The 20,224-nt window shown below is 40.2% G+C and overlaps 1 protein-coding gene across 1 annotated transcript in view; it reads right to left on the bottom strand.

Moving 5' to 3' along the window:
* Nucleotides 1–835: 835 nt before the first annotated feature.
* Nucleotides 836–20,224, bottom strand: part of rnf220b (ring finger protein 220b) — a 40,625-nt gene continuing 21,236 nt past the window's right edge. The window contains exons 3-16 of the mRNA XM_084723415.1: nucleotides 13,373–13,499; nucleotides 12,437–12,479; nucleotides 12,234–12,326; nucleotides 10,325–10,367; nucleotides 9,913–10,002; nucleotides 6,745–6,788; nucleotides 6,354–6,441; nucleotides 5,437–5,533; nucleotides 5,022–5,081; nucleotides 4,844–4,908; nucleotides 4,651–4,735; nucleotides 3,592–3,700; nucleotides 1,672–1,746; nucleotides 836–1,569 (exon numbers count right to left, since the gene is read on the bottom strand). Coding sequence (XP_084579541.1) covers nucleotides 1,498–1,569; nucleotides 1,672–1,746; nucleotides 3,592–3,700; nucleotides 4,651–4,735; nucleotides 4,844–4,908; nucleotides 5,022–5,081; nucleotides 5,437–5,533; nucleotides 6,354–6,441; nucleotides 6,745–6,788; nucleotides 9,913–10,002; nucleotides 10,325–10,367; nucleotides 12,234–12,326; nucleotides 12,437–12,479; nucleotides 13,373–13,499 — 1,091 coding nt within the window. The 3' untranslated portion in view covers nucleotides 836–1,497. The remainder of the gene's footprint in view (nucleotides 1,570–1,671; nucleotides 1,747–3,591; nucleotides 3,701–4,650; nucleotides 4,736–4,843; nucleotides 4,909–5,021; nucleotides 5,082–5,436; nucleotides 5,534–6,353; nucleotides 6,442–6,744; nucleotides 6,789–9,912; nucleotides 10,003–10,324; nucleotides 10,368–12,233; nucleotides 12,327–12,436; nucleotides 12,480–13,372; nucleotides 13,500–20,224) is intronic.

Raw genomic sequence — 20,224 nt, forward strand, 5'->3', positions numbered from 1 at the left:
CACACCTCCACAAAATACTGGATTTTGTTTAAATAAACCTGAAGTCATCTTCAGTCTACTCTGCCTGTGTGTGTGTGTGTGAGTGTGTGTGTGTGTGTGTGTGTGTGTGTGTGTGTGTGTGTGTGTGTGTGTGTGTGTGTGTGTGTGTGTTCCCTTGCCTGATCATAAAGGTAAAAAGTGCTTCTTCAGACTAATTTTGTGTACAAACAAGTTTTGTTTGATCGGCATACAAGTTGATAATCTTACTGTTAATTTACTCAGGATGGTTTGATTTAGAGCATCGGTCTTTTCAGCAACGCCCTGCTCGCTCAGAAAGTTGCAGATACTTTACTGGTATGAGACGCTGCCTGGTACTGGTCTGGTAAGCAGCTCTACTAGAGCAGTTGAAGGTCAGAGTGATGGAAATGAGACAAACACAGCTCTGGACTTTGACTTGGTGTTACATTTTGAAAACTGGAAGAAATTTCAAACATAACCATTAAATCTGACTGGTGTTGGACTCTAAATTACATTATCCTGCCATTAAATGTAATAAAATGGGGTGTTTTGTGGTGTTTTTCGTGTATGATAGAGCCCTGTCAAAGCGTGAGTGGTCGTCCGTCCCTCACATGGTAAAAGCTCAGAATAGCAGGGTTTAGTGTTCCTCGACTACAGCTGAGCTGCGATGGGCTCTGCCTGACTAATCCTGCACCGACCCACTTCTTAAAGGGCGAACGCGCGACACAGAGCCATCAAAACAAGGGCCTCACCTGGCCTGAACAACACAAGATGCCTAAATCAAACAGGCTAATATTCATGTCATCCCCGCAATTAAAATGTATTGTAAAACGGCAACTTTTTAGACACACGTTTTATTGTAGTAACATTGATAAAATTAGATTTAATGATCCTTTTACAAAGAAACACGTCAGTGACCGAGACAAAATGAGCCTGAATGTGATGATGATATTATTGTGAGTGTTTCCAACCTACAGGAGCTACACAAATAATAATAAATGATCTAAGCAAAGACAAACTCTGTACAGTAAATACAGTCGGGTTGTTCTGCTAGTCAACATCATATACACACACCAATCCAAACATACACAAAACTATGTACATGTGCTTTTGCATGTGATTTTTTTTTCCCTCATAAAACAGAAAAAAGGATTATAAAATCGATAAATATTGTCCCAAAGCGTTTTTGTTCTTCAGTGCCTGAGCTATCAGTTGTTGTTTTTTTTTTAATGTTTCTTCTGGTCTGGTTGGTGTTGCAGCAGGAACATGGATATTGTACAGGGCTGTGGAGGAAGGTCAAAGGTCACACTTGCTGTTCTTCAGGGGTTAGTGGATGTTAGGAGTACACTGACGAACAGGTAGGACCAGGAAGGGTTTGAAGAGGAGGAGGAGGAGGAGGAGGAGAAGGATGGGAGTTTATGACAGGCCAGCTGCCCACAAGTCCACCCCTGATTAGTTAAAACAGAAGAAGTCCCTCCTCTTGTTTTGCGAGTGGTTGTGTCACAGGAAGACCCGCCTCAGGTCTCCAGGTGAGGTGATGGTATTACATTGAGGACACAACTTCTTTGCTCCCTGAACAGAAAAATAAAAAAAAAAAGGTCAAATGAGACTTTTATCAAACACGCTCTGGTTATTTTTCTTAATTTTCATGTTTATATGAATCAGATATTTTACCAGCGTTCGAAGCCAACACTCCTCACAGTGAACATGCCAGCACTGGATGGAGGTGAGCGGGGTTGTGTACGTGTCCTGCAGAGAGAAGAAAATACAGGTGAGCATGATTCTTTACACCTGCAGTACAAACAGCTGCCACTAGATGTCCATGTGAAACTATAATAAGAGCATTAAAAGACGCTCCATTTCAAATAATCTTTTATTGAGGCCACTTTAACAACAGGAACAGTCAGCTGGTGTGTTTACTTACTACACTGTTTTAGTTTTAGTAGATGATAAAATACATATTCTTTTGGCAAGTTCAAATTAAAATGAGCAAAATAAGTCTATCACTGTAAAACAGTGACTTGCTTCCTTCATGTGTACAAGAAAACAGAGCTGAGACACAGCAGCTGCTCCTTCATCAAGAAATTGTTTTTATACTTCATTATAGACTAATCCCATTTTTTTCTATTCATTAGTTAATTATTTTTTCAACAAAATGTGAATGAAATCATGAAAAATATTCATCACACGTTCTCAGGGGGAAGCTAATCCTCGAACAGATTCTGTTAAATCAACAGTCCAACATGATGATATAAAGCAGAGGAGAGTAGCAAATTCTCAAACTTTACAGTCTGTGAGGAGGAAAGAAGTGACATTTTTTGTCAATAAATGGCTCATATGATTAATTGATAATTTCTGTAGACTTTTGATTAACTGACTAATCATTATAGTACTAAAGCAAAACAGTTTTTAAAGATTTTCTTGAGACTTGACAATGTAACTTTTAAATTTTATTTTTTCAAGTTTATTCACAAGTTTAAATACATGTACAATCATATAAGACACTGAATACACGTGAAATCATCCTGACAAGTTTGGGTGTCACAAATCTCCAAATCCACCATTCAATTGGATTTTTGACCTTTTTTTTGTCTCAATTTTATTCAGTTTTCTCTTGTTAGTTTATCAAGTTCTCATCTGCAAAAAGTCTTCTTGTCATCAGTCTAACACTGATCAAAAAGGTAAGACACAGTAAAAACAGACATATGACAATATGACATATAACGATGTAAAAAGAATTTCAGAGTAGAGTAACTAGTTCAGAAGTCCCCAGCCATTCAGGGTATTCAAGCTTACAAGCAACATATTGTAATAGTTACCGCTGCCTTAAGCTGTGGAAGATGAACAAATTTGATGAATAATCAATGTACTAACTTTGGGAGTCTCTGTATGTAAGTTGTGAAACAGGAAGGTGACTGTAAGCCTGAGTGAACAATCAATCAATCAAATCAGTGGAACAGTATACTCAGGAAGACTAGTGTGCCTACACATTGTTAAAGGATTGATTGAATCGACACTGTTACAGAATCAGCAACTGTTGTTTTGCATATAAGGCAAGATGCTTTGTAAGACCTTCAGAGAACACTGTGCAAGAGTCTTCTCTCCATGCTGCATGAAGTAAAGAGATCTGATTCATCACACTGTCTTGGTAATTCTTCAGAGAACTAGCAACTCTCACTATTTAGACGAAGAATTTTTTCCACAAAGCTCATTTTTTAAAAAGAGACACAGATTGTGAGATTTTTATAGTGTTATCAGTCCCATTCCACATCTGGGGAACTCTGCAAACCACAGCAAAGCTTGTACTTTTCACGCCAACTAATCACACTGACAGCCTAAATGGTCATTTAAATCTAACGTCAAACAAACTGAACATAGAGCTTTTCAAATAATATTACTTAAAGTTATGTAAATGCAGATCCATATCGACAGATTAAAATATCATCATCAGCATATTTATATTCCTTTAAAAGAGCATGACCAATAATGTTGACATGGTCCCTGCAGGAATATGAGCAGTTCGTGCATTACTGCGCTGTTGTCTCAATCTCGCGTGTCTGCTGCTCTGTCGATTTAATTTGCCTCCGTACTCACCATGCAGATGAGGCATTTAAATCTGTCTCCTTTAGACAACTGTTTCTCCAAATCCCGTATCCGAGCTTTAAGTGCATCCAGAGTTGTCAGCGTGGAGTCCTCTGAGAGCCTGCACATACACACACACACACACACACACACACACACACAGACGGACGGTAACAGGAGGGGAGATGGGAGGAGATGGCAGAGTTAGGCAGACACTGGAGAGTCATTTATAAATCGAAGACAGATTAAATTATTCGCTGGCCAACATGGACACTGAGCATGAAATTTATCAGCAATCACATTGGCTGCTTTCGCTGTCTCATTTATCATAGACGGAGGGTGGAGGGTGGAGGAAGGGGCGAGGTGAGGCGTCCTCACACAGATAGACATACACACAGACACACGCACAATTACAGGATAGACTGCAGCGCAAACAGACTGTAGCGTGAGGCAGACAGGCTACAATGCATTAAGTGTGATGAAATGTGCATACATGCACACGAGCGTCGCCTGCTGTGACCTTGATTGATGATATCATCACATTGATACAGTATTGTGTATCACGCCGGTGGGAGCAGGGGACCGCCAAAATACACTTTACAGTAAGTGATGGTTACACCTCCTCCGCTCTGATTGGCTGATTCACACCTGGAATTCACTACACCCAACTTACAGTATAATACACGAGTACTAATTGAGTTTTAACTTGGTTTCAGTTCAGTTCTGTGAGTTTACGCATAACTAAAAACTTCTATATTTAACTTTTTATGCAAAAAAATTCCACATTTTGAAAATAAAGGTATGCAAACTGATTAAGGAAGAGGACTATTTTACTCAGGTAAAGGGAATTATTATGTGCAGAAGCAGCAACATTGAGCTAAAAAAAACTTTATTCAGGAGTTAAAAATCATTTTACTGCATTATTATAATATTTAAAATTAAAGAGAAATGTTTAGTAACACATTATTTGGCCATGGCACTGTTGTAACACAGTCACCAAACCTATTTAACTATTTTAAAACTTTAAGTAAAACTGTAAACACAACCTGAAGTGTGTAATGTCAAACTTACATCTCTATCTCAGTGTTTTTGCAGGTTTTGGGGAGACAAGCTGAGCTGCTGTCCACCTTCTCTCCACTGCTGGTAGATGGACTCCCTGAGTGAACAAACAAATGCAAAAGATAAATAATAGAATAAATGTTTTTTTTTTTTTTTTTTATAAAAGTCTCCCTTTTTCTGAAAGCAATTAATTTGCTTAATGTACCTTCATTTGACCATTTGGAAAATTCTAGGTTCACCCTTGAGTCAGGCAACGTGCTGCTGCTGCTGCTGCAAAAATACGACAGACATTTAACAGCCAAAAACATAAAAAAAAAAGGTACTGTATTAAATGGTTGCTTTCATATCTAACTGAATGTGACCCTATCAGTTGGGGCACATACTTCACTGTTGTCTCCTTGGAGCTTTCTCCTGAGCAGGGGATGACGTCTGTCTCTGTGTATCTGAGGACAAAGGTCAGGAAACATTCAACAACACAAGGCTGACAACAACTTATCTAACCTGTAAAGTGCTGAAAAACACTGCACACAGTGAGGAGTTTGTCTAAAAGAAAAAGAGTTTGTAAGAAAATTGAAAAGTAGACTGTTTATATATATCACTTATACAAGGTCTACAGCATTTGAGTGAGTGTTTCATGCTTCTTTTTTGGATTTCTATGTATATTCTTATACTGCATACTGTGAACTTTACCGTTATCATTATGCACCAAAACCATTCAAGTAAACTCCTCAAATTAAGCTTAATATTGCTGTTTTACATAACTTAAGACTGCACCAAAACCTTTGGTGTAAAGGATACTGCGCTCGGCCGTACTCCAGAGTATCATCTCCGTCCACGTCCAGGTCTGCGTCGCTGTCTCGACACTCCTTTGAAGTCGTGCTCACCAGGACTGCACCTGGGTTTCCCAAGAAAATCCAAAATATTTTTCACGTCAAGTCAAATCAAGTCAAGTCAGGTAAACTTTAATTTCTATAGTCCAAAATGACCAATCACAATTTTCATCAGGGTGCTTTATAATCTGTACATGGCTACAACAATTTCTATCCAATTTCCATCAATACAAACTTCCCAGATTAACACTTGTAAGAAACCTTTTTTTGTGATCATTTTTATTGGTATTAAAACATAATTATATAGGATGGGGTTGTGAGTTGATGGATCACCAATACAGTAAATGAATATTGTCTGTGCATTAATCAGTACAAAACTGACAAATAACTACAAGAGAAGAAAGAAAACACACACACACACAAAAAAAACAAAAATAAAAACTTCTGTCCATTCTCCCCACCCTCTTGATCCCCTCCAGTCCTCCATCCAACCTGAATTGGATTAAGGATTTAATTATAGTGATAGCTTGTTTTTAATGTGCTATATTTTCTGATTTTGTAAGTGCACTTGTGGTATATAAATTTGTTTGTAAAAGGACAAAGTAGAGAAGTTCTGTTCTTATTTCTAAGGTCAAAATAAGGTGAATTTTAGCATCATAAAATGTTGTGTTGCTGCTTGTTTCTGTCAGTCAGTATGTAACGAGTTTGCAGGTCACAGCTTTCTTCTCGGGTAAAGGAAACCGTTACTTTTAAGCGAACCTTCAAGGCATCCTGCTGCGCTGTAATGTGGACTGAAAAGTTCAGTGGTTTTTCAGCTGTCACTCAGTCACATCATTCACCCTCCACTGAACAGGATCACACACACACACGCAGATTCACTCTTACCTTTAAACCCCCCGACTAAAGACGTCATCTGTATCCTTCTCCTCTCATTCCACTCGTCCTCCAACGGCACCAGGTCCGCTGAACCCTCCTGAAACACACACACACACACACACACACACACACAAAATACATTTCAGAGTCTTGGTGAATATGTCCATATGCCTCCCACAGCCTCGAGCTACATATCTGCCGCTGTGTTTTCATAGCTGTGAACCAACGCCGGCAGTGTTTTCACATGGATACACAGCGAGCTGACAGTGATCCTGATGCTACACGAACAAAAGCAGTCAACAGCATCGGGGGGGCGACGTTCTCTCAACCTGAGGTCTCCCAGCTATATGTTCATCTCCCATTACAATAAAAATGTCATGGAAACAAATCAAACGCGTACCTGTCCGTCTTCTGGTTTCCTCCTCTTCAGCTTCCCGATCCTGACTGGAACAGACAGAAGAGACCATGAGATGGTGATACTCACAGAAGCTTCAAAAGCAGGACACAGTCACTTTAAATGGTCCTTTTATGTTTATTTCTTAAAATCGGGTTGTGAACTCGTCTCAGTTTTTAACTAAATACAAATGTCCTTTATTACTGAATTCTGACTAAATAAGAGGCCTGTACCTTTCTCCCTCAAAACAAAAACATTAAAGAGGTTAGAAAAAGGCAGTGGTCGGTGATGGAAGTCACACAGAGAAAAGTCAGGGACTATATAAAAGTTAATATTAATCTGCTGGTTATTTTCATGAATAATGATTAATTGTTTAGTGTAAAAATGTTTTAAAAAAGCCCATCTTCAAATTACCTCTTTTGTTCAACCAAAAGTCCAGATCAGTGGATGTTTTTTTTCTCTTCTCTTTCTAAATGTATATTTTATTGGTTGTGCAATAAAAATTTGGTCTCTGTTCCAGGATGTGTGCTATAAAACAAGTTTCACCAATTTACTGTAACACTGTTATAGTATGGTCACATTTTACAGAGATGCTGTTGCAGTTTTTCGAAGTCCACGATTTTGTTTTTATGAAGTAAAACTTTTAAGTTCAGATCCTCTCACCATCAAAAGTTTACTGTACAGTCTAGAAGCCAGTGGTTCTCAAACAGGGTCCGAGGACCCCCAGGGGTCTGTGGCAGTCTGCCAGGTGGTCCATGAAAAGTTTTTTTTTTCAGATTCAGCCTCTTAAAACATTATAACATAATTTTAATATATTTAATAATATTTTTATTTATTCATTTATTTATTACAAACAGCTTGACAGTCAAACAAATTATATTTTAATTTTCAAAATCTTAATAATTTATAGATTACATTCTGATCTAATGAATCTTTAACTCTTAGAATCTTTGTTTCAGATGGTGCAAATATATTTAATTTAATAAATTTAATACAATATCCTTCTAATGCATGTCTCTTCTGTTGCTCATTCACAAAACTAATACTACATAAGTGTATATAGATACATGAGGGGGTCCCCAGTTTTTCCTCATTATTTAGATTTTCAGCAATTTTTTATTCATTGCAACAAAATATTCTTATATTGGTAGACATGAAAATGGTACAGTAACAATCTTTGTGTTATTTCTTGCCATTGCGTTCTCTGCTTTGCAGAGTTTGAGCTCATTTCTTACTTTTGGCATTTATGTTTTTATTCATTTTCAGATTTTGACATTGTTCAAAAATATAAATTTGAATTTAGGATAAAGATAAACATAATATATAGCTAAATTCAATGGACAAATGTCTAATAACATTAAAATATCTTGTTATAATAGGACGTTTACAACTTCTGCCACACTAAGTGTTAACAGCAACTGCAAACTTGACCAGATTGATTTAAAAAAAAAAAAAAAAAGTACAGTTTAAATCAGCACATTTGGAGCACGATGGGTGGTGCTGATGAAGGGATACTTAGCTTAGACATTCAAAAATAATAAATTCTTTTGTTGTTTGAGCTCCTTTGAAAACCTTTATGCATGGATTAACCTGTAGCACAATCACACAAGCCAAAAGCATTCACACACACACACACACACACACACACACACACACATACACACCTTGAAGTACAACTAAAGCTAAAGGACAGTTCTGGGCTCTTTGTGAACAACAACTGCAGTTTTTTTTTTGTTTTTTTTTTCCCAGCAGTGGATGCAAAACGTTCCTCCCGTCTCCACCCTGTCATCTCCTCCTCCCTCCACTCTCCTCTCTGATATAAAAGTTAACATGGCAGAACACCAACTGCACCTCCTCTCCCACTGTGACCTGACTGACTGCAGATTGCATAAGGGGACATTAAGTTTTAGGGCCCTCTAATTCCCGCTGGATGACAGTAGCCCCCCCAGGGGGGGGAGGGGAAGGGTGGACACACAGAGAGCTGGTGGCTGTGACCTGATCGCCACCATCCCAGCGAACATAATGAGGGTTAAAGAGACGGTCATAGATGAGGAAGAGCTCATCAAACAGAGAGAGGAGAGAGGAGTGAGATAGGTTGATTAATCAACAGAGGAGCCCCCTCCTCCTCCTCCCTCTTCTTCTTTCTCCTCCCTGACATGTATTTAGAAGCTCATTATGCTGTCCTGTTATAAGGCCCAATAAAGGCTAACAGACCTCGACAGCGGTGGCGGTTTGAAGAGTCAGCTAAGAGCCAGAGCATCTCAGTGGTAATAATAACAGTAGTAAGATGTCAGCTGCAGCTTTAAGGATGCTCTGCAGGTCTGCAGGTCTATCAGCGCTCTGTTATATCACTTTCTAAATGGCTGGAGACCGCTGAAATGGTTGTTGTTTTATCACTGTTTATTTATTTATTTGTTTGTTTTATTAAGTGGTACCACTTTCTAATAAGAGACCATTTATAAAGGGTTTATAAGTTGTATGTAATCATTTCATTAACGGTTTCTAACTCATTTACTAGAAGTTTACTTTGCTTCATCTATAGAAATGTATTGTAGCCACACCAGAAAAAGAAAAACAGATCAGTATCATGTTATAACATGGCATTTTCACATTATAACAACGTATTTTCATGTTATTAGAAGATATTTTATCTTGTAACAAGATATGTTAATGTTATCAGCAGATATTTTCATGTTATAACAAGATATGTTTACATTATTACAACATACAAGCTTATCACATTAATAAATGTGAATTAAAGAAAATTTTCTTGTTGTAACATAACATATAACACGATATCTTGCTATATATGAAAATATATTTTTATCTGTTTTTCTTTTCTTGGCACGGCAGCAATACTTGTTCTTTATATCATCACTCAATAGACAACCCATCATTAATGACATAAATATACTCACTTTTATAAATGTAAGTTTGTGTCATGTTAGGGATGAACATCAGCACACAGGCATGAAGCCTACATATTTTCTTACTTCATGAAAAGTTAACATTTTGCAGATACATGGTTTGATGAAACCATTCAACTTCTACGCCCTTTATTCGAAGTCATATCCTTGTTTTTAAAAAAAATTGAGAGACTGGAAGGAAAACTCAACAGCTGCTCATTAATAGTTAAACGTGATGAAGAAGAGCGTGCTTCTCGGTGTGTCTTACCAGCTTGTGTGCAGTCTAGGTGGGCTCCTGCGCTGTGGGGGCGTAATGGGGCAGATTTGACGTAGCACCTGCACCAGCAGAGGTCATCGACTGTTAACATATCAAGAGGTCAAAGTTGAAAGGTTAATAGCTCCTCTGCTCGTGTGGGCGCTAGGCCGGTGGAGATGCGGTGGGAAAAAGGGTGATATCTGAACGACTGGGGAGGGAGGGAGGGTGAACAAAGGGAACTAGAATGTTTTATTTAGAAAAAAAAACTCTGACTCTTACTTTTTTAAAAAAAAAATTCAAAACCACTTAAAACTGCAGACCTGGCAGAGTTTTCTGTGCTGAGCTTTCTCTTAACAACAAGTTAGCTGAGTTAGCAGCAATGATACAAACACACAGTTATTCCGCTCTCCATGCATCAACGTACCATTTAGTCTGGTGTGTCTGTTGGCCCGAACACGGAGGAACGTCTGCAACAAACACAAAGAAACATCAGCGTACTTCACCCATGTGGAGTTTAAACTACAGCTTTCACTCACATATATTTTAGGGTCTAAATAATAAAAAAACCCAAAAAGTTTTGGAATTGATCCAGTGGCATCAACTAAAAGTGATCGCTTTTGCCACTGACAGGCTTCAACTGTTATTCCAAGTGTCTGTCGGCATTATTGAAAGCATCCTTACAGAGACAGACCTTTTCAGACAGCCGTATCTAACAGGGGACTGAAGCTGTGATATCGCTATCTTCAAAACCACTAAACTCCACTGACAAGAACATTCAGTCATTTTACCTTGCAGACACAGGAGCTGCTGGTGTAGAGCGCAGACATCCACCAAGGCTGAATGTTCTTTCTCACAAAGTTGCCAAAAGTGAATTTTTTCTCGTGTGTATCTTCCCCATGATTCAGATCCACTCATGCGACACCCAGTATTTGCCAACCCTCCCACTTTTCCCAGGAGACCCATTTTCATTGCCCTCTCACTGTGTCCTCCTGGGATTGTATTTCTCCTGATTCATGGCAAATTTTCACAACTTTTTTTTCCCTTTTTGTTATCACAGCCTGTTTCTGACCATGATGCAAAATTGTTCTTTATTCTTTCTTAAGAATTAAGAGTAGAATTAAATTTAACATAAACATGCTGTTGCAATGTACTTATTATTATGTATTTTGTTATTTTCATTCTTTAAAAATCCCCAGAACACAGGAAACAAAGTTGCTAAAACTCAAAATTTTGGCTTCAAAATCCTCCCTATTTTTAAGATCTCAGTATTGGCAAGTATTTTATAATCTTCCACCAAATTTAATGAAAACTGGAGGTAAAAATAGGGAACAGGTTTTAATATCTTGTCCTTGTCATGGGTAGCACATGTCAACTTTAATAGACAGCCATCTTTGTATGCGTTTCCTCTTCACCTTACTTTGATATAGTTGTCTTAATTCTGTTACAAATTCTACTCATTTTGTTTCTTCATATTGTATTTCTATTACTACTCCTCTGTTTATGACAACTATTGCACATTCCTGCTCAGTCCTGCCTGGAAGAGGAACCCCTCCCCTGATGTTCTTGAAGACTCTTTTCCATTTAAGATATTTTTGTGTCTTGTGTTTTTTTTCCTTATCCAAATCTAGGACCTCAGAAGTGCAATATGTTGTTCAGGTCGTAAAACGGTTTGAAACAAACCTGCGTTTTTGAGCTGTATAAATAAAATTGACTTGACTCGACTCCTGATGAACCTATTACTTTTATGTGAGGTGTTGAGTGTTGAGCACACCATTTGATCAACCCCAGACCATAAAACTGGTGAGTCACTGGCACCACACCAGGAAAAAACATGCTGTAAACTGCAGTACACAAATTTGGAAGTGACGTATACAAATTCAGGTAAAAAAAAAAAAAAAGCAGAAAAGTATTTGCCTGCAGTATAAACGCATAAATAACTAAGTGTATATTTGTGTTTGTGCTTCTGTACTTTCTTAATTTTATTCAAAATCTTTGTCATTTTGGCTCTTAAAGCAGGTTGCAGACATTTTCAAGTTATAACAAAATATTTTCACACTTTAACAAGAAGATTTTCTTGTTATAAATCTAACAAATAATATTAATAACTGTTTGTATATTTATGTTTGTACTTCTGTAAGTTCTTAAATCTATTCCACTCCACAGTTTAACAAAAGCTCTATTGTTTTGGCTTTTAAAGCGGGGTGCATTTATCCATGTCCAGTTCTAGATATGAACCCCAGTGGAAATGCACATATCTGTACAGTCATGTTACTCTGTGAATCTTAAATTCCTGATAATCTGATACTGCTTTTGTGGTGTTTTTTTAAACTCGCCTGGTATCGGTCAGAGTGGGCATCCTCAGATGGTCGAGGGGGCGAGGTGGGAGAACCTCCTTCACGCTTGATATGAAAAGAGAGCGAGAGAGACTGGAAAGAAAAAAGGAGGAAGAAGAAAAGAGGAAGAGAGTTAAAGGCAGGATGAAAGGATGAAAGCCACGGTCTTCTCATGAAACTCATGAGTGATATCGACTGTTTACCTTCGGCGTTCTGATGAGGTGGTCGTTCTGCGCTGGAGTGGCACTGCAGAGGAAAAAGGCAAATAATACAGATGCTCGTATGTTAAAAAAGATTGGAAATAGAAGCCAACACATGCGCACAAATCAGCTACACTCCGTTCCTATAAAATATTCAAACACAATATTGTCTTTAAAATGTCATCTCGTAAATAATCTCTGCTTTTATCTTGTCTAAATCTGTGTATAACCTCGTTTTACATGCTATGTCTATTACACTCGTACTATACACACTTTTACACACACACACACACACACACTCTTTCACACACACATTCACACACTCTTTCACACACATACACATTGTCCCCGTGGGCCAAGTTCAATTTGAAACCATTACTGTCCACGGAGCGGTCGTTAAGCAGATTTGGAGTGTAATGTCTTTATTGGAGGAATCATTCTTCTGGTCTAAGCAGCAGGTAATGTGTGTGTGTGTGTGTGTGTGTGTATGTGTGTGCACCTCTGGACGTCTTCCTGCGTATGTTTTAGGCTGTGAGTGTGTGTGTGTGTGTGTGTGTGTGTGTGTGTGTGTGTGTGTGTGTGTGTAGGGCTCAAAGCAGCCATTAGCAGGACATTATCCAGCCGCTGTATGATTTGTCGCCTCGAGGCTGCAGGCTGTAATATGAAATATGTAGGGAACAATGAAGCAGCTTGTAAACACTGCACGCAGGTGACAGAGAAGACGGGAGATACCACCTGGGGAAAGGGGGGGCCTCTAGCTACTAAATCTGTCAACATTAATTATCAGCTGAAAGCCAAACAGAACAGAAACAAAACAGGAAGAAAATAACGAATAAATGATAAATGGAGGAGGTGAAAGGAAAATGGTTAGAAGGAGGATGTGAAGATGTGATTCAGTGATAAAACCACTTGATGGCATTTGTGATCAGCTCATGATACCTGATTTGTAGTTGTGCGAGTTTGGTCAGCTCCTGCTCCATGTGCTCCTGCAGCTCTCCCGGTCGCAGAATAGCCTGGCAGACTGGACACACTGGGGCCTGAGTGTCATACAGACCCTTCACTTTACCTGGATAACAGCAGAGAGTTAAAAGAAAAAAAATGTTCCATGAATTTTCATGTTCGCTTGGTTTTTGAGGCTATTAAAAGATTATCTGTACTACAGAGAATATAAAAGTTTACTGTGATTAGATGGTGAGTTTTCTTTTCTAATAAGCTTTATTCAGTACTCAAAGTTTAAATGAACTACAATGTCTTTAGTCAGGCAAATAGGAGGTTTTTTCTCCCTTTTTCACATTTTATATTCCTGAGAAATGTACATTTTAGCCCTATAGGCACGGGTTTAGTTTTACCAGGGGATCTCACGTGATTTAGAAATTACCCTCCCGTGTCTGTTTCATGCGGCGCAATTGCACAGGAGCAGCAAAGTCTGTTTTTTACTTGAATTTACTGACATTATGCCCTGATGATGATGTCAAGCTCTGTATAACATGAAGAGCAATGCTGCTAAAAAGAAAAGCGGAATTGGAGGCAGAAAGAGACACTCTGATTAATTGCTGTGTGAGGTGAGCCACGTTACCAAAAGCACAACCACACCATCTGGGAAAATATTCCTCTCATTCTGGTGCTTGTCTGTACAGGACATCAAATATTAGACCAAGTAGTGAGATGAACCCACTTGTGACAAAAATACTCTCGGAGCACGACCCCTGGCTGCCCAGAGGCGGAGACTAACTCTGACATCACTGGATGCAGGAAGAACAACATATTTTGCAGCAGATGAACTCATCTTTCTCAGTCGATATAGCACACCCTGAGGAATTTATTGCTTAAATTGACTAAATGTAATGTCAACAGTGATTGGATAAACCACATGAGAAGTGGAAAATTTCCCCTTTAACTGCACAGACCTGCAAAAATTTTCAGAGTTAATGAAGGACAAACTAAAACATACATTAAATTACTTTTTTTGTATAAAATTTAAGGTCATTCTCATGTCATGTGTTTTGTCTCTTTTGCATATGAATAAGACTCAAGTGTAGGGGGTGAAGAAAGAGTATCAAACCATAACTGTACAAAAGTGTACAAAAAGTGCATTTACACCTAATGGATAATGAAAAAGTGTGTTTGGGGCTTTGGGGAGGAACACAAAGGGAGAACGGGAAGAAATTATTTAAAAACATACAGTATGTTCATGAAGAGGTGGATTATTTACGCAATCTTATCATATGTGTATTATTAACATGATATCAGTATTTCATTTTTTAAATTTCATGGTTATCATCAATACCAGTATATTGTGGCACCCCTCGTGTGTGTTCAGTAGACCCAGTAGACAGACAGTAGTGAGAGCAAAATAAGGTTACACACAGACATAAACACACAGGCGATGGCCCCCTACTGTCAGTGTGTTGACATCATAGGCTGTCAATAGGAACATTACCCAGGAGGGCCACTCGGCCCATTGGGCCCCACTGATGGATTACTGCCATAAGCAGCCAGCTGGGAGCCAGAGGAGCTCTACTATATCAAGATTTTACCTAGTAGATGAGGTGATTTACTCCTGAAAGCCATCAATCACACGCAGAGAGCTAGTAGGCAAGATGCACCTAATTTCCCATCTCTGCACAGTCAAGAGAAAACAAATGACAACGCTGGCAAACACAATTTAACACTTTTAAATATAAAACATTACAAACGGCTTAGTGTTTCTGACAGTTTCTGACCCCTCAGTGTGGAGCACAGTGGACTAAACTTCCTTCAGGACCCTATTATCCAAACACTGGACTAACACTCCTCCCCAGCTCCTCTCCAAATGACCAGCGACATGACGAGCTCTGATGCTGGCAAGTGGCGTCCCCTGACATCAGTTGAGCTATGAGCCCCCATAATGAGGAACCAAATAGGACAAAATGGCCTCTAAATAAAACATGGGGTGGAAAATAGAAAGCGGAGTCGAGTGTCCTTGGGAGAGTGACAGCTCTCCTGGTTTCAACCCCCCCCATCCTCTCGCCTTTTTTGCATCCCCTCGCGGAAGCCTAAATGACTTTTCCCGACACGCATCGAACGTTCCCGGGCTTTCTGCGCTCTGCCGCCCGGAACATGCAGGCATCAGTAAACAATGAAATCTCTGGGCTGAAATTGAATTTATAACCACATTACCTGCACAGATAACGTCTCTGAATGGCGCCGCGATAAGAGCAATGGGATTTGATTTTCAGGTGTTTTATTGGTCCACTTTTTGGATAAGCCCCCCTCCTCCAACTACAGCCGCTCCCCCACCCTTCACCTCTGCTCCACATAAACATCAGATTTAATGGTGTGGGAGCAGGCATGTTTGGATGTATGGATGCATTTGTGTGTGTGTGTGTGTGCGCGCGTGCATGCTTTTGCTGAGACTCGGTGCTTGTGCTGCGCTCTCGTAAGTGACAGTTGCCGGTTCGTGACCACCTTTTTACATGTCTCCATCCCCCCCGCTGCCCCGCGCCCCCACCCACATAAACCCTGTCAGTATCAGTCAGCCTCAGCCCCTCTTCAGCCTGGGGGTTCTCAGACACACAACAGGGGGCTGTAAAACCTGCCTGTGGGGCTTGTTAACTGCTCCCTCACTACGGCAACTGGCCCGGATGGATTGGCCCTCTCTCGGCGGGCCGCGCTGAGTTTGACTGGCCCGTCTCCTAATGGATTCACTGTCTCTATGTCTCTGATTGTTTCCTTTTTCTGTCTTTGTGTCTCGCCAGTTCAGGACCTCCTCTCCTGGATGTCTAGCCTTTGTCCAGCTGCCATTTGCTCTTACTTTCACTTACTGATCCCACTAGGGAGGAGGATGCCTCTTTGGCTATGTTTCAGTCTTTTTCTGAGAAAAGAATATGTGTGCATCAGAATAGAGTCCTGCACCATCAGATGATCTGCAAAACTCTGTGTAAGAGGTAAAAAATACATGTACAAATATGTCTATAAATTTCTGGGTGTGGGCATGGGTAAAAATGAACTAATCATGGCTGGGCAGCATGTGAGAGCAATAAAATAACAGATACAATACAATGATATGTTTTTTCCCTGGAGGAATCAGAAATGAAAGTTATTGAGTAGTATTTTTTAACATTTCTGTTCACTAACACAGTTATATCATAATAAAGTAATAGGATTTTATTGTGAAAGCCAACATCACCTTCTTCGACCCCACATCCTGTCAAACAATAAGACCTCACTGCTTGATTTGACAGTGATATAAGAAAAATATTGTTAGCAGCTTTGCTGCATGTAAAAAGTTTCTGAAAGTATTAGTTTGTGACTGCCACAAGCTGGCAACACTGTCACTGCGCATCGACAGCTGTAGGAGCACCAGTGCTGTACCAGTTCAGAACACGAGTGAGTGACTGTCTGTGTGTTTAAATGTGTGGGTCGGGTCATGGAATTTTTATTAATAGTTCCAGATGGGTGTAAACCCCAAAACATTCAGCTAGAAAAGACACCAGCATTATCTAGCTAGTATTAGCTTAGCTCATTTTTTTCTGCTGGTAACATTTATGTGTGGTAATTAGTGTTTTGCGCAACTCTGCTGTGAAGAATGCAAGAAGACACTCAAAGAACTGGAAATGAGAATTGTTAAGATCCAAAACTGATAAGCAGGATCGGAATTGTTAAAATACAAACAATACCCAACATAGGGTTGGGTATTTGTGGTCACTTCAAAACCGAATAAAACTATTTTAATAATCAGTTTATAATGGTGCTTTTACATATAACTGGAAAACCTCATGGGAAATAGACATATTGTACAGCATTTTTTCAGGAAGGATTCATACACACACACAAACACAACCATAAACATGCATGAGTACAATCTTATCTTCCTGTGGATTTGAAGAGAATACACCCCTGAGGGGCGAATAACCCATCAAAACACTGCGATATGCCTCTGCCCCATCCTCGCTATCAAGAGCATCATGAGATAGCAAAGTTCATGTTTTGAAACAAAACAAGATATCACCGTCCTCCTCGTCCTCTTGTATGATTGATGGTGAAATCCTGTTTCCGTTGTTCTGCATCAAGACGCAGACTGTGACCGTCCCGTGTTCAGTGTTCACCAGTGAAACAGAGAGATCAGAATCCTGCTGACAAATCCTCAAAGCATCGAGCCCCCCTGAGGGCCTGGGTAATGGCCGATGCCAGCGCCCATATGACGGCTGCCAGTTCTGCTGATGCAGACAGAGCGGAGATGCCTAACGTGACCTTTAGTGAATGCCACATCACATCAGGCCTGGATGTCACCCGCTGACATTATGCTGGGGCATGAAAAGGCTGTTCTGCAGGGGAGACATGGTGACGAACGTCCCCCCGGTGACAAACCTGTGGACGTGGTATAATTCTGATTGACGTGAGGAGGATTGGACGGCTTTGAATGGCAGGGGACGTACGAGCGAGCATCCGGAGGAGGATGTGGAGCTTGTTTTTGCCTCAGCTGGGTCTGTTTTTCTCTACGTTCACTGGCGATAAAGTGCTGAGACAACTCACTCCAACTGGCATCATTATCCCAATCATCAAACAATTCTCTAAGCACATCAGAAATCCCTCTATAAAGTCATAACAAGCACAGACTCTATATAACCAGTAGGCATGTAGAGATTGGTGGGGGGAGTAAAGTTAACGCTTGGCGGCTAACACTGCAGTGGTGGGTTGTGTAGGCAGGTCCTTGGCACACTTTCAGAGGAGTTGGAGGGCTATAAAAGCCATTGGCTCCTGCCACACCTGTACCCCACCCTATCCCGCGGCCTGCTTCCTATTTAAAAGCATCACATGCAGGATATTAGTCAGGGTTTTTCACCGTCTGTGAGGTAGAACTAACCTCTGAAGCGGAGGGGGGAGAGGGGAAAGTATGCAGGCCGCCGTTTGTTTTTTATTGGGGAAATAATGGCCTATTGAGAGGTTGGGTATTTAATGAGCAACATAATAGGCCCTGTAGTAACACATCTGCTATGAGCAGAGTCATTTCCTCAGCTTTCAAAGGCTGCTGCTCCAGCCTTTGAAACAGCAAGTCCAGTTGCCTTTGACTTAGTACTTCTAGATATCTGCTTTTTATTAATTGCAGAATTGCTACACCGGTAATACATGAAAGATTAATGTGCTGCTGGGCTCCGTGTTCAATCCTAACCTCATTCAACGGCCGATGAAGGCACACTTCCTCTCCTGGCTTGACCTCAAATCTCTCACTGTCCAATCTAATTCCAGCATCCTTCAAAAATATCCCTCCTACTCTGCAATCAATTGTGTTTAATGTATTAAAGACACTCACCACAACCACCGCAACCTTTGGCCCTTGCACAAATCAATGCCTCGTTAGACCACTAATGATCATTCATTGACTAATAAGATCTGTATCAACCTCTTGTAGAACATTGATTGGCCTTTGGCCTCTGTAGTGCTCTGTGCATTACGCGGACAGCGGGAGACGGCAGCTGTAAGTCCTGGGGAGTCAGATGATGAAAAAGCTCCTGGTGGGAATGGACAGGAATCCTAAACCCCAAATAGACTCATTCTGAAGCACCTCAGGCCAAAGCCCTTTTCTTCTGCCCTACAGATCAATGGACATAACCTCTTTGACCACAGGTCAATCAGCACACAAACCCCCAATTTCTCTCTCGGTCTTTCTCTCTCTCATCTTCTCCATTAGTCACCGCAATTGTTCCATCAGGTGCGGGCGTGGCTCAGCATGTCTGCGTCCAATCATCTCGTTGATGGAGAGTGGACTCGGTAGCTGTGCGACTGTGTCCCTGTGACCACGCTTCCCTTCTCAGGACCTGGGGGCAAAGATCGAACCCTGCCTCCGCTTCGCTCCAACCAATCAATCTGGCCCTCATTGAGATGCATGGCTCAATGATCTTTGATAGTGACTTACAGATTGGAGAGAGGGAGTGGAAGTCAGGGGGAAAGTTAGGACTGTCCTTGGGTGTCTGCCGTAATATGAGGCTACTTAGAAGACACCTCATGGGGGAATATCTTCAGGTCTATTTGAGCTTTGTTCTGAAACATCTGTCATTTGAAAGACATCAAGTCTGATGATTCCTGGTGGAAGCAGAGCTTAAAAAATGCCCATTTTACTACCTTGTGGATCTGAGCAAACTCACTATCAGCTTTGATCACATGATGCATCATGACCATCGCAGGTGAAAAATGACACAAGGAAAGAAAAAAGGAGGAGGCCAAACCAAACCTAGTTGACAAAGATGACAATCAAGTTTGTAACTCTGTTTGGGTCTGTTCGGGTGCTGTTTGGACATCTTGGATCAGTTGTAATTATCTTTGGCTTTTTTCGGATTGGTTGCTGTCCTTTAGGATCTTTGGGATCAAGGGCTGCATTACAAAAACTTCCTATCTTAAGTTAGGAAGAGTCAAAAATAGGATTTGTCCCAATATGGTATTAGAGAAACAAATACTAACGAATACTAACTTTAGGAGTCCTTTCTTGTCTTACATCATCCTAAGTTATCTTAGGTTCAGAAATCCTAAAACTTTTATGTCTGTTACCTAGCAACCAACACTACTTTTCTCATCTTGCAGAGCTAAACAACTTTGTAACTTGTTTTTTTATAATTAAAACAGAAAACTACTGCTGAAAAAGTTAGTGTGAAATACACATTTCCTATCTTAAGTGCTTAGCTTGGGATAGCAAGACCAGCTCAGGAAGTTTTCATCTGTAATTGCTTTTTTCCTAAATCAAGTCCAAATCCTAATTACCATGGTTACCAAACAGTTAGGGTCTGTGAGTTAGAAGTTCCTGTAATATAGCCTTAG

This window comes from Lutjanus erythropterus, chromosome 7 (assembly GCF_056507025.1).
Source record: "Lutjanus erythropterus isolate fLutEry1 chromosome 7, fLutEry1.hap2, whole genome shotgun sequence".
Taxonomy (NCBI): Eukaryota; Metazoa; Chordata; class Actinopteri; order Lutjaniformes; family Lutjanidae; genus Lutjanus; species Lutjanus erythropterus.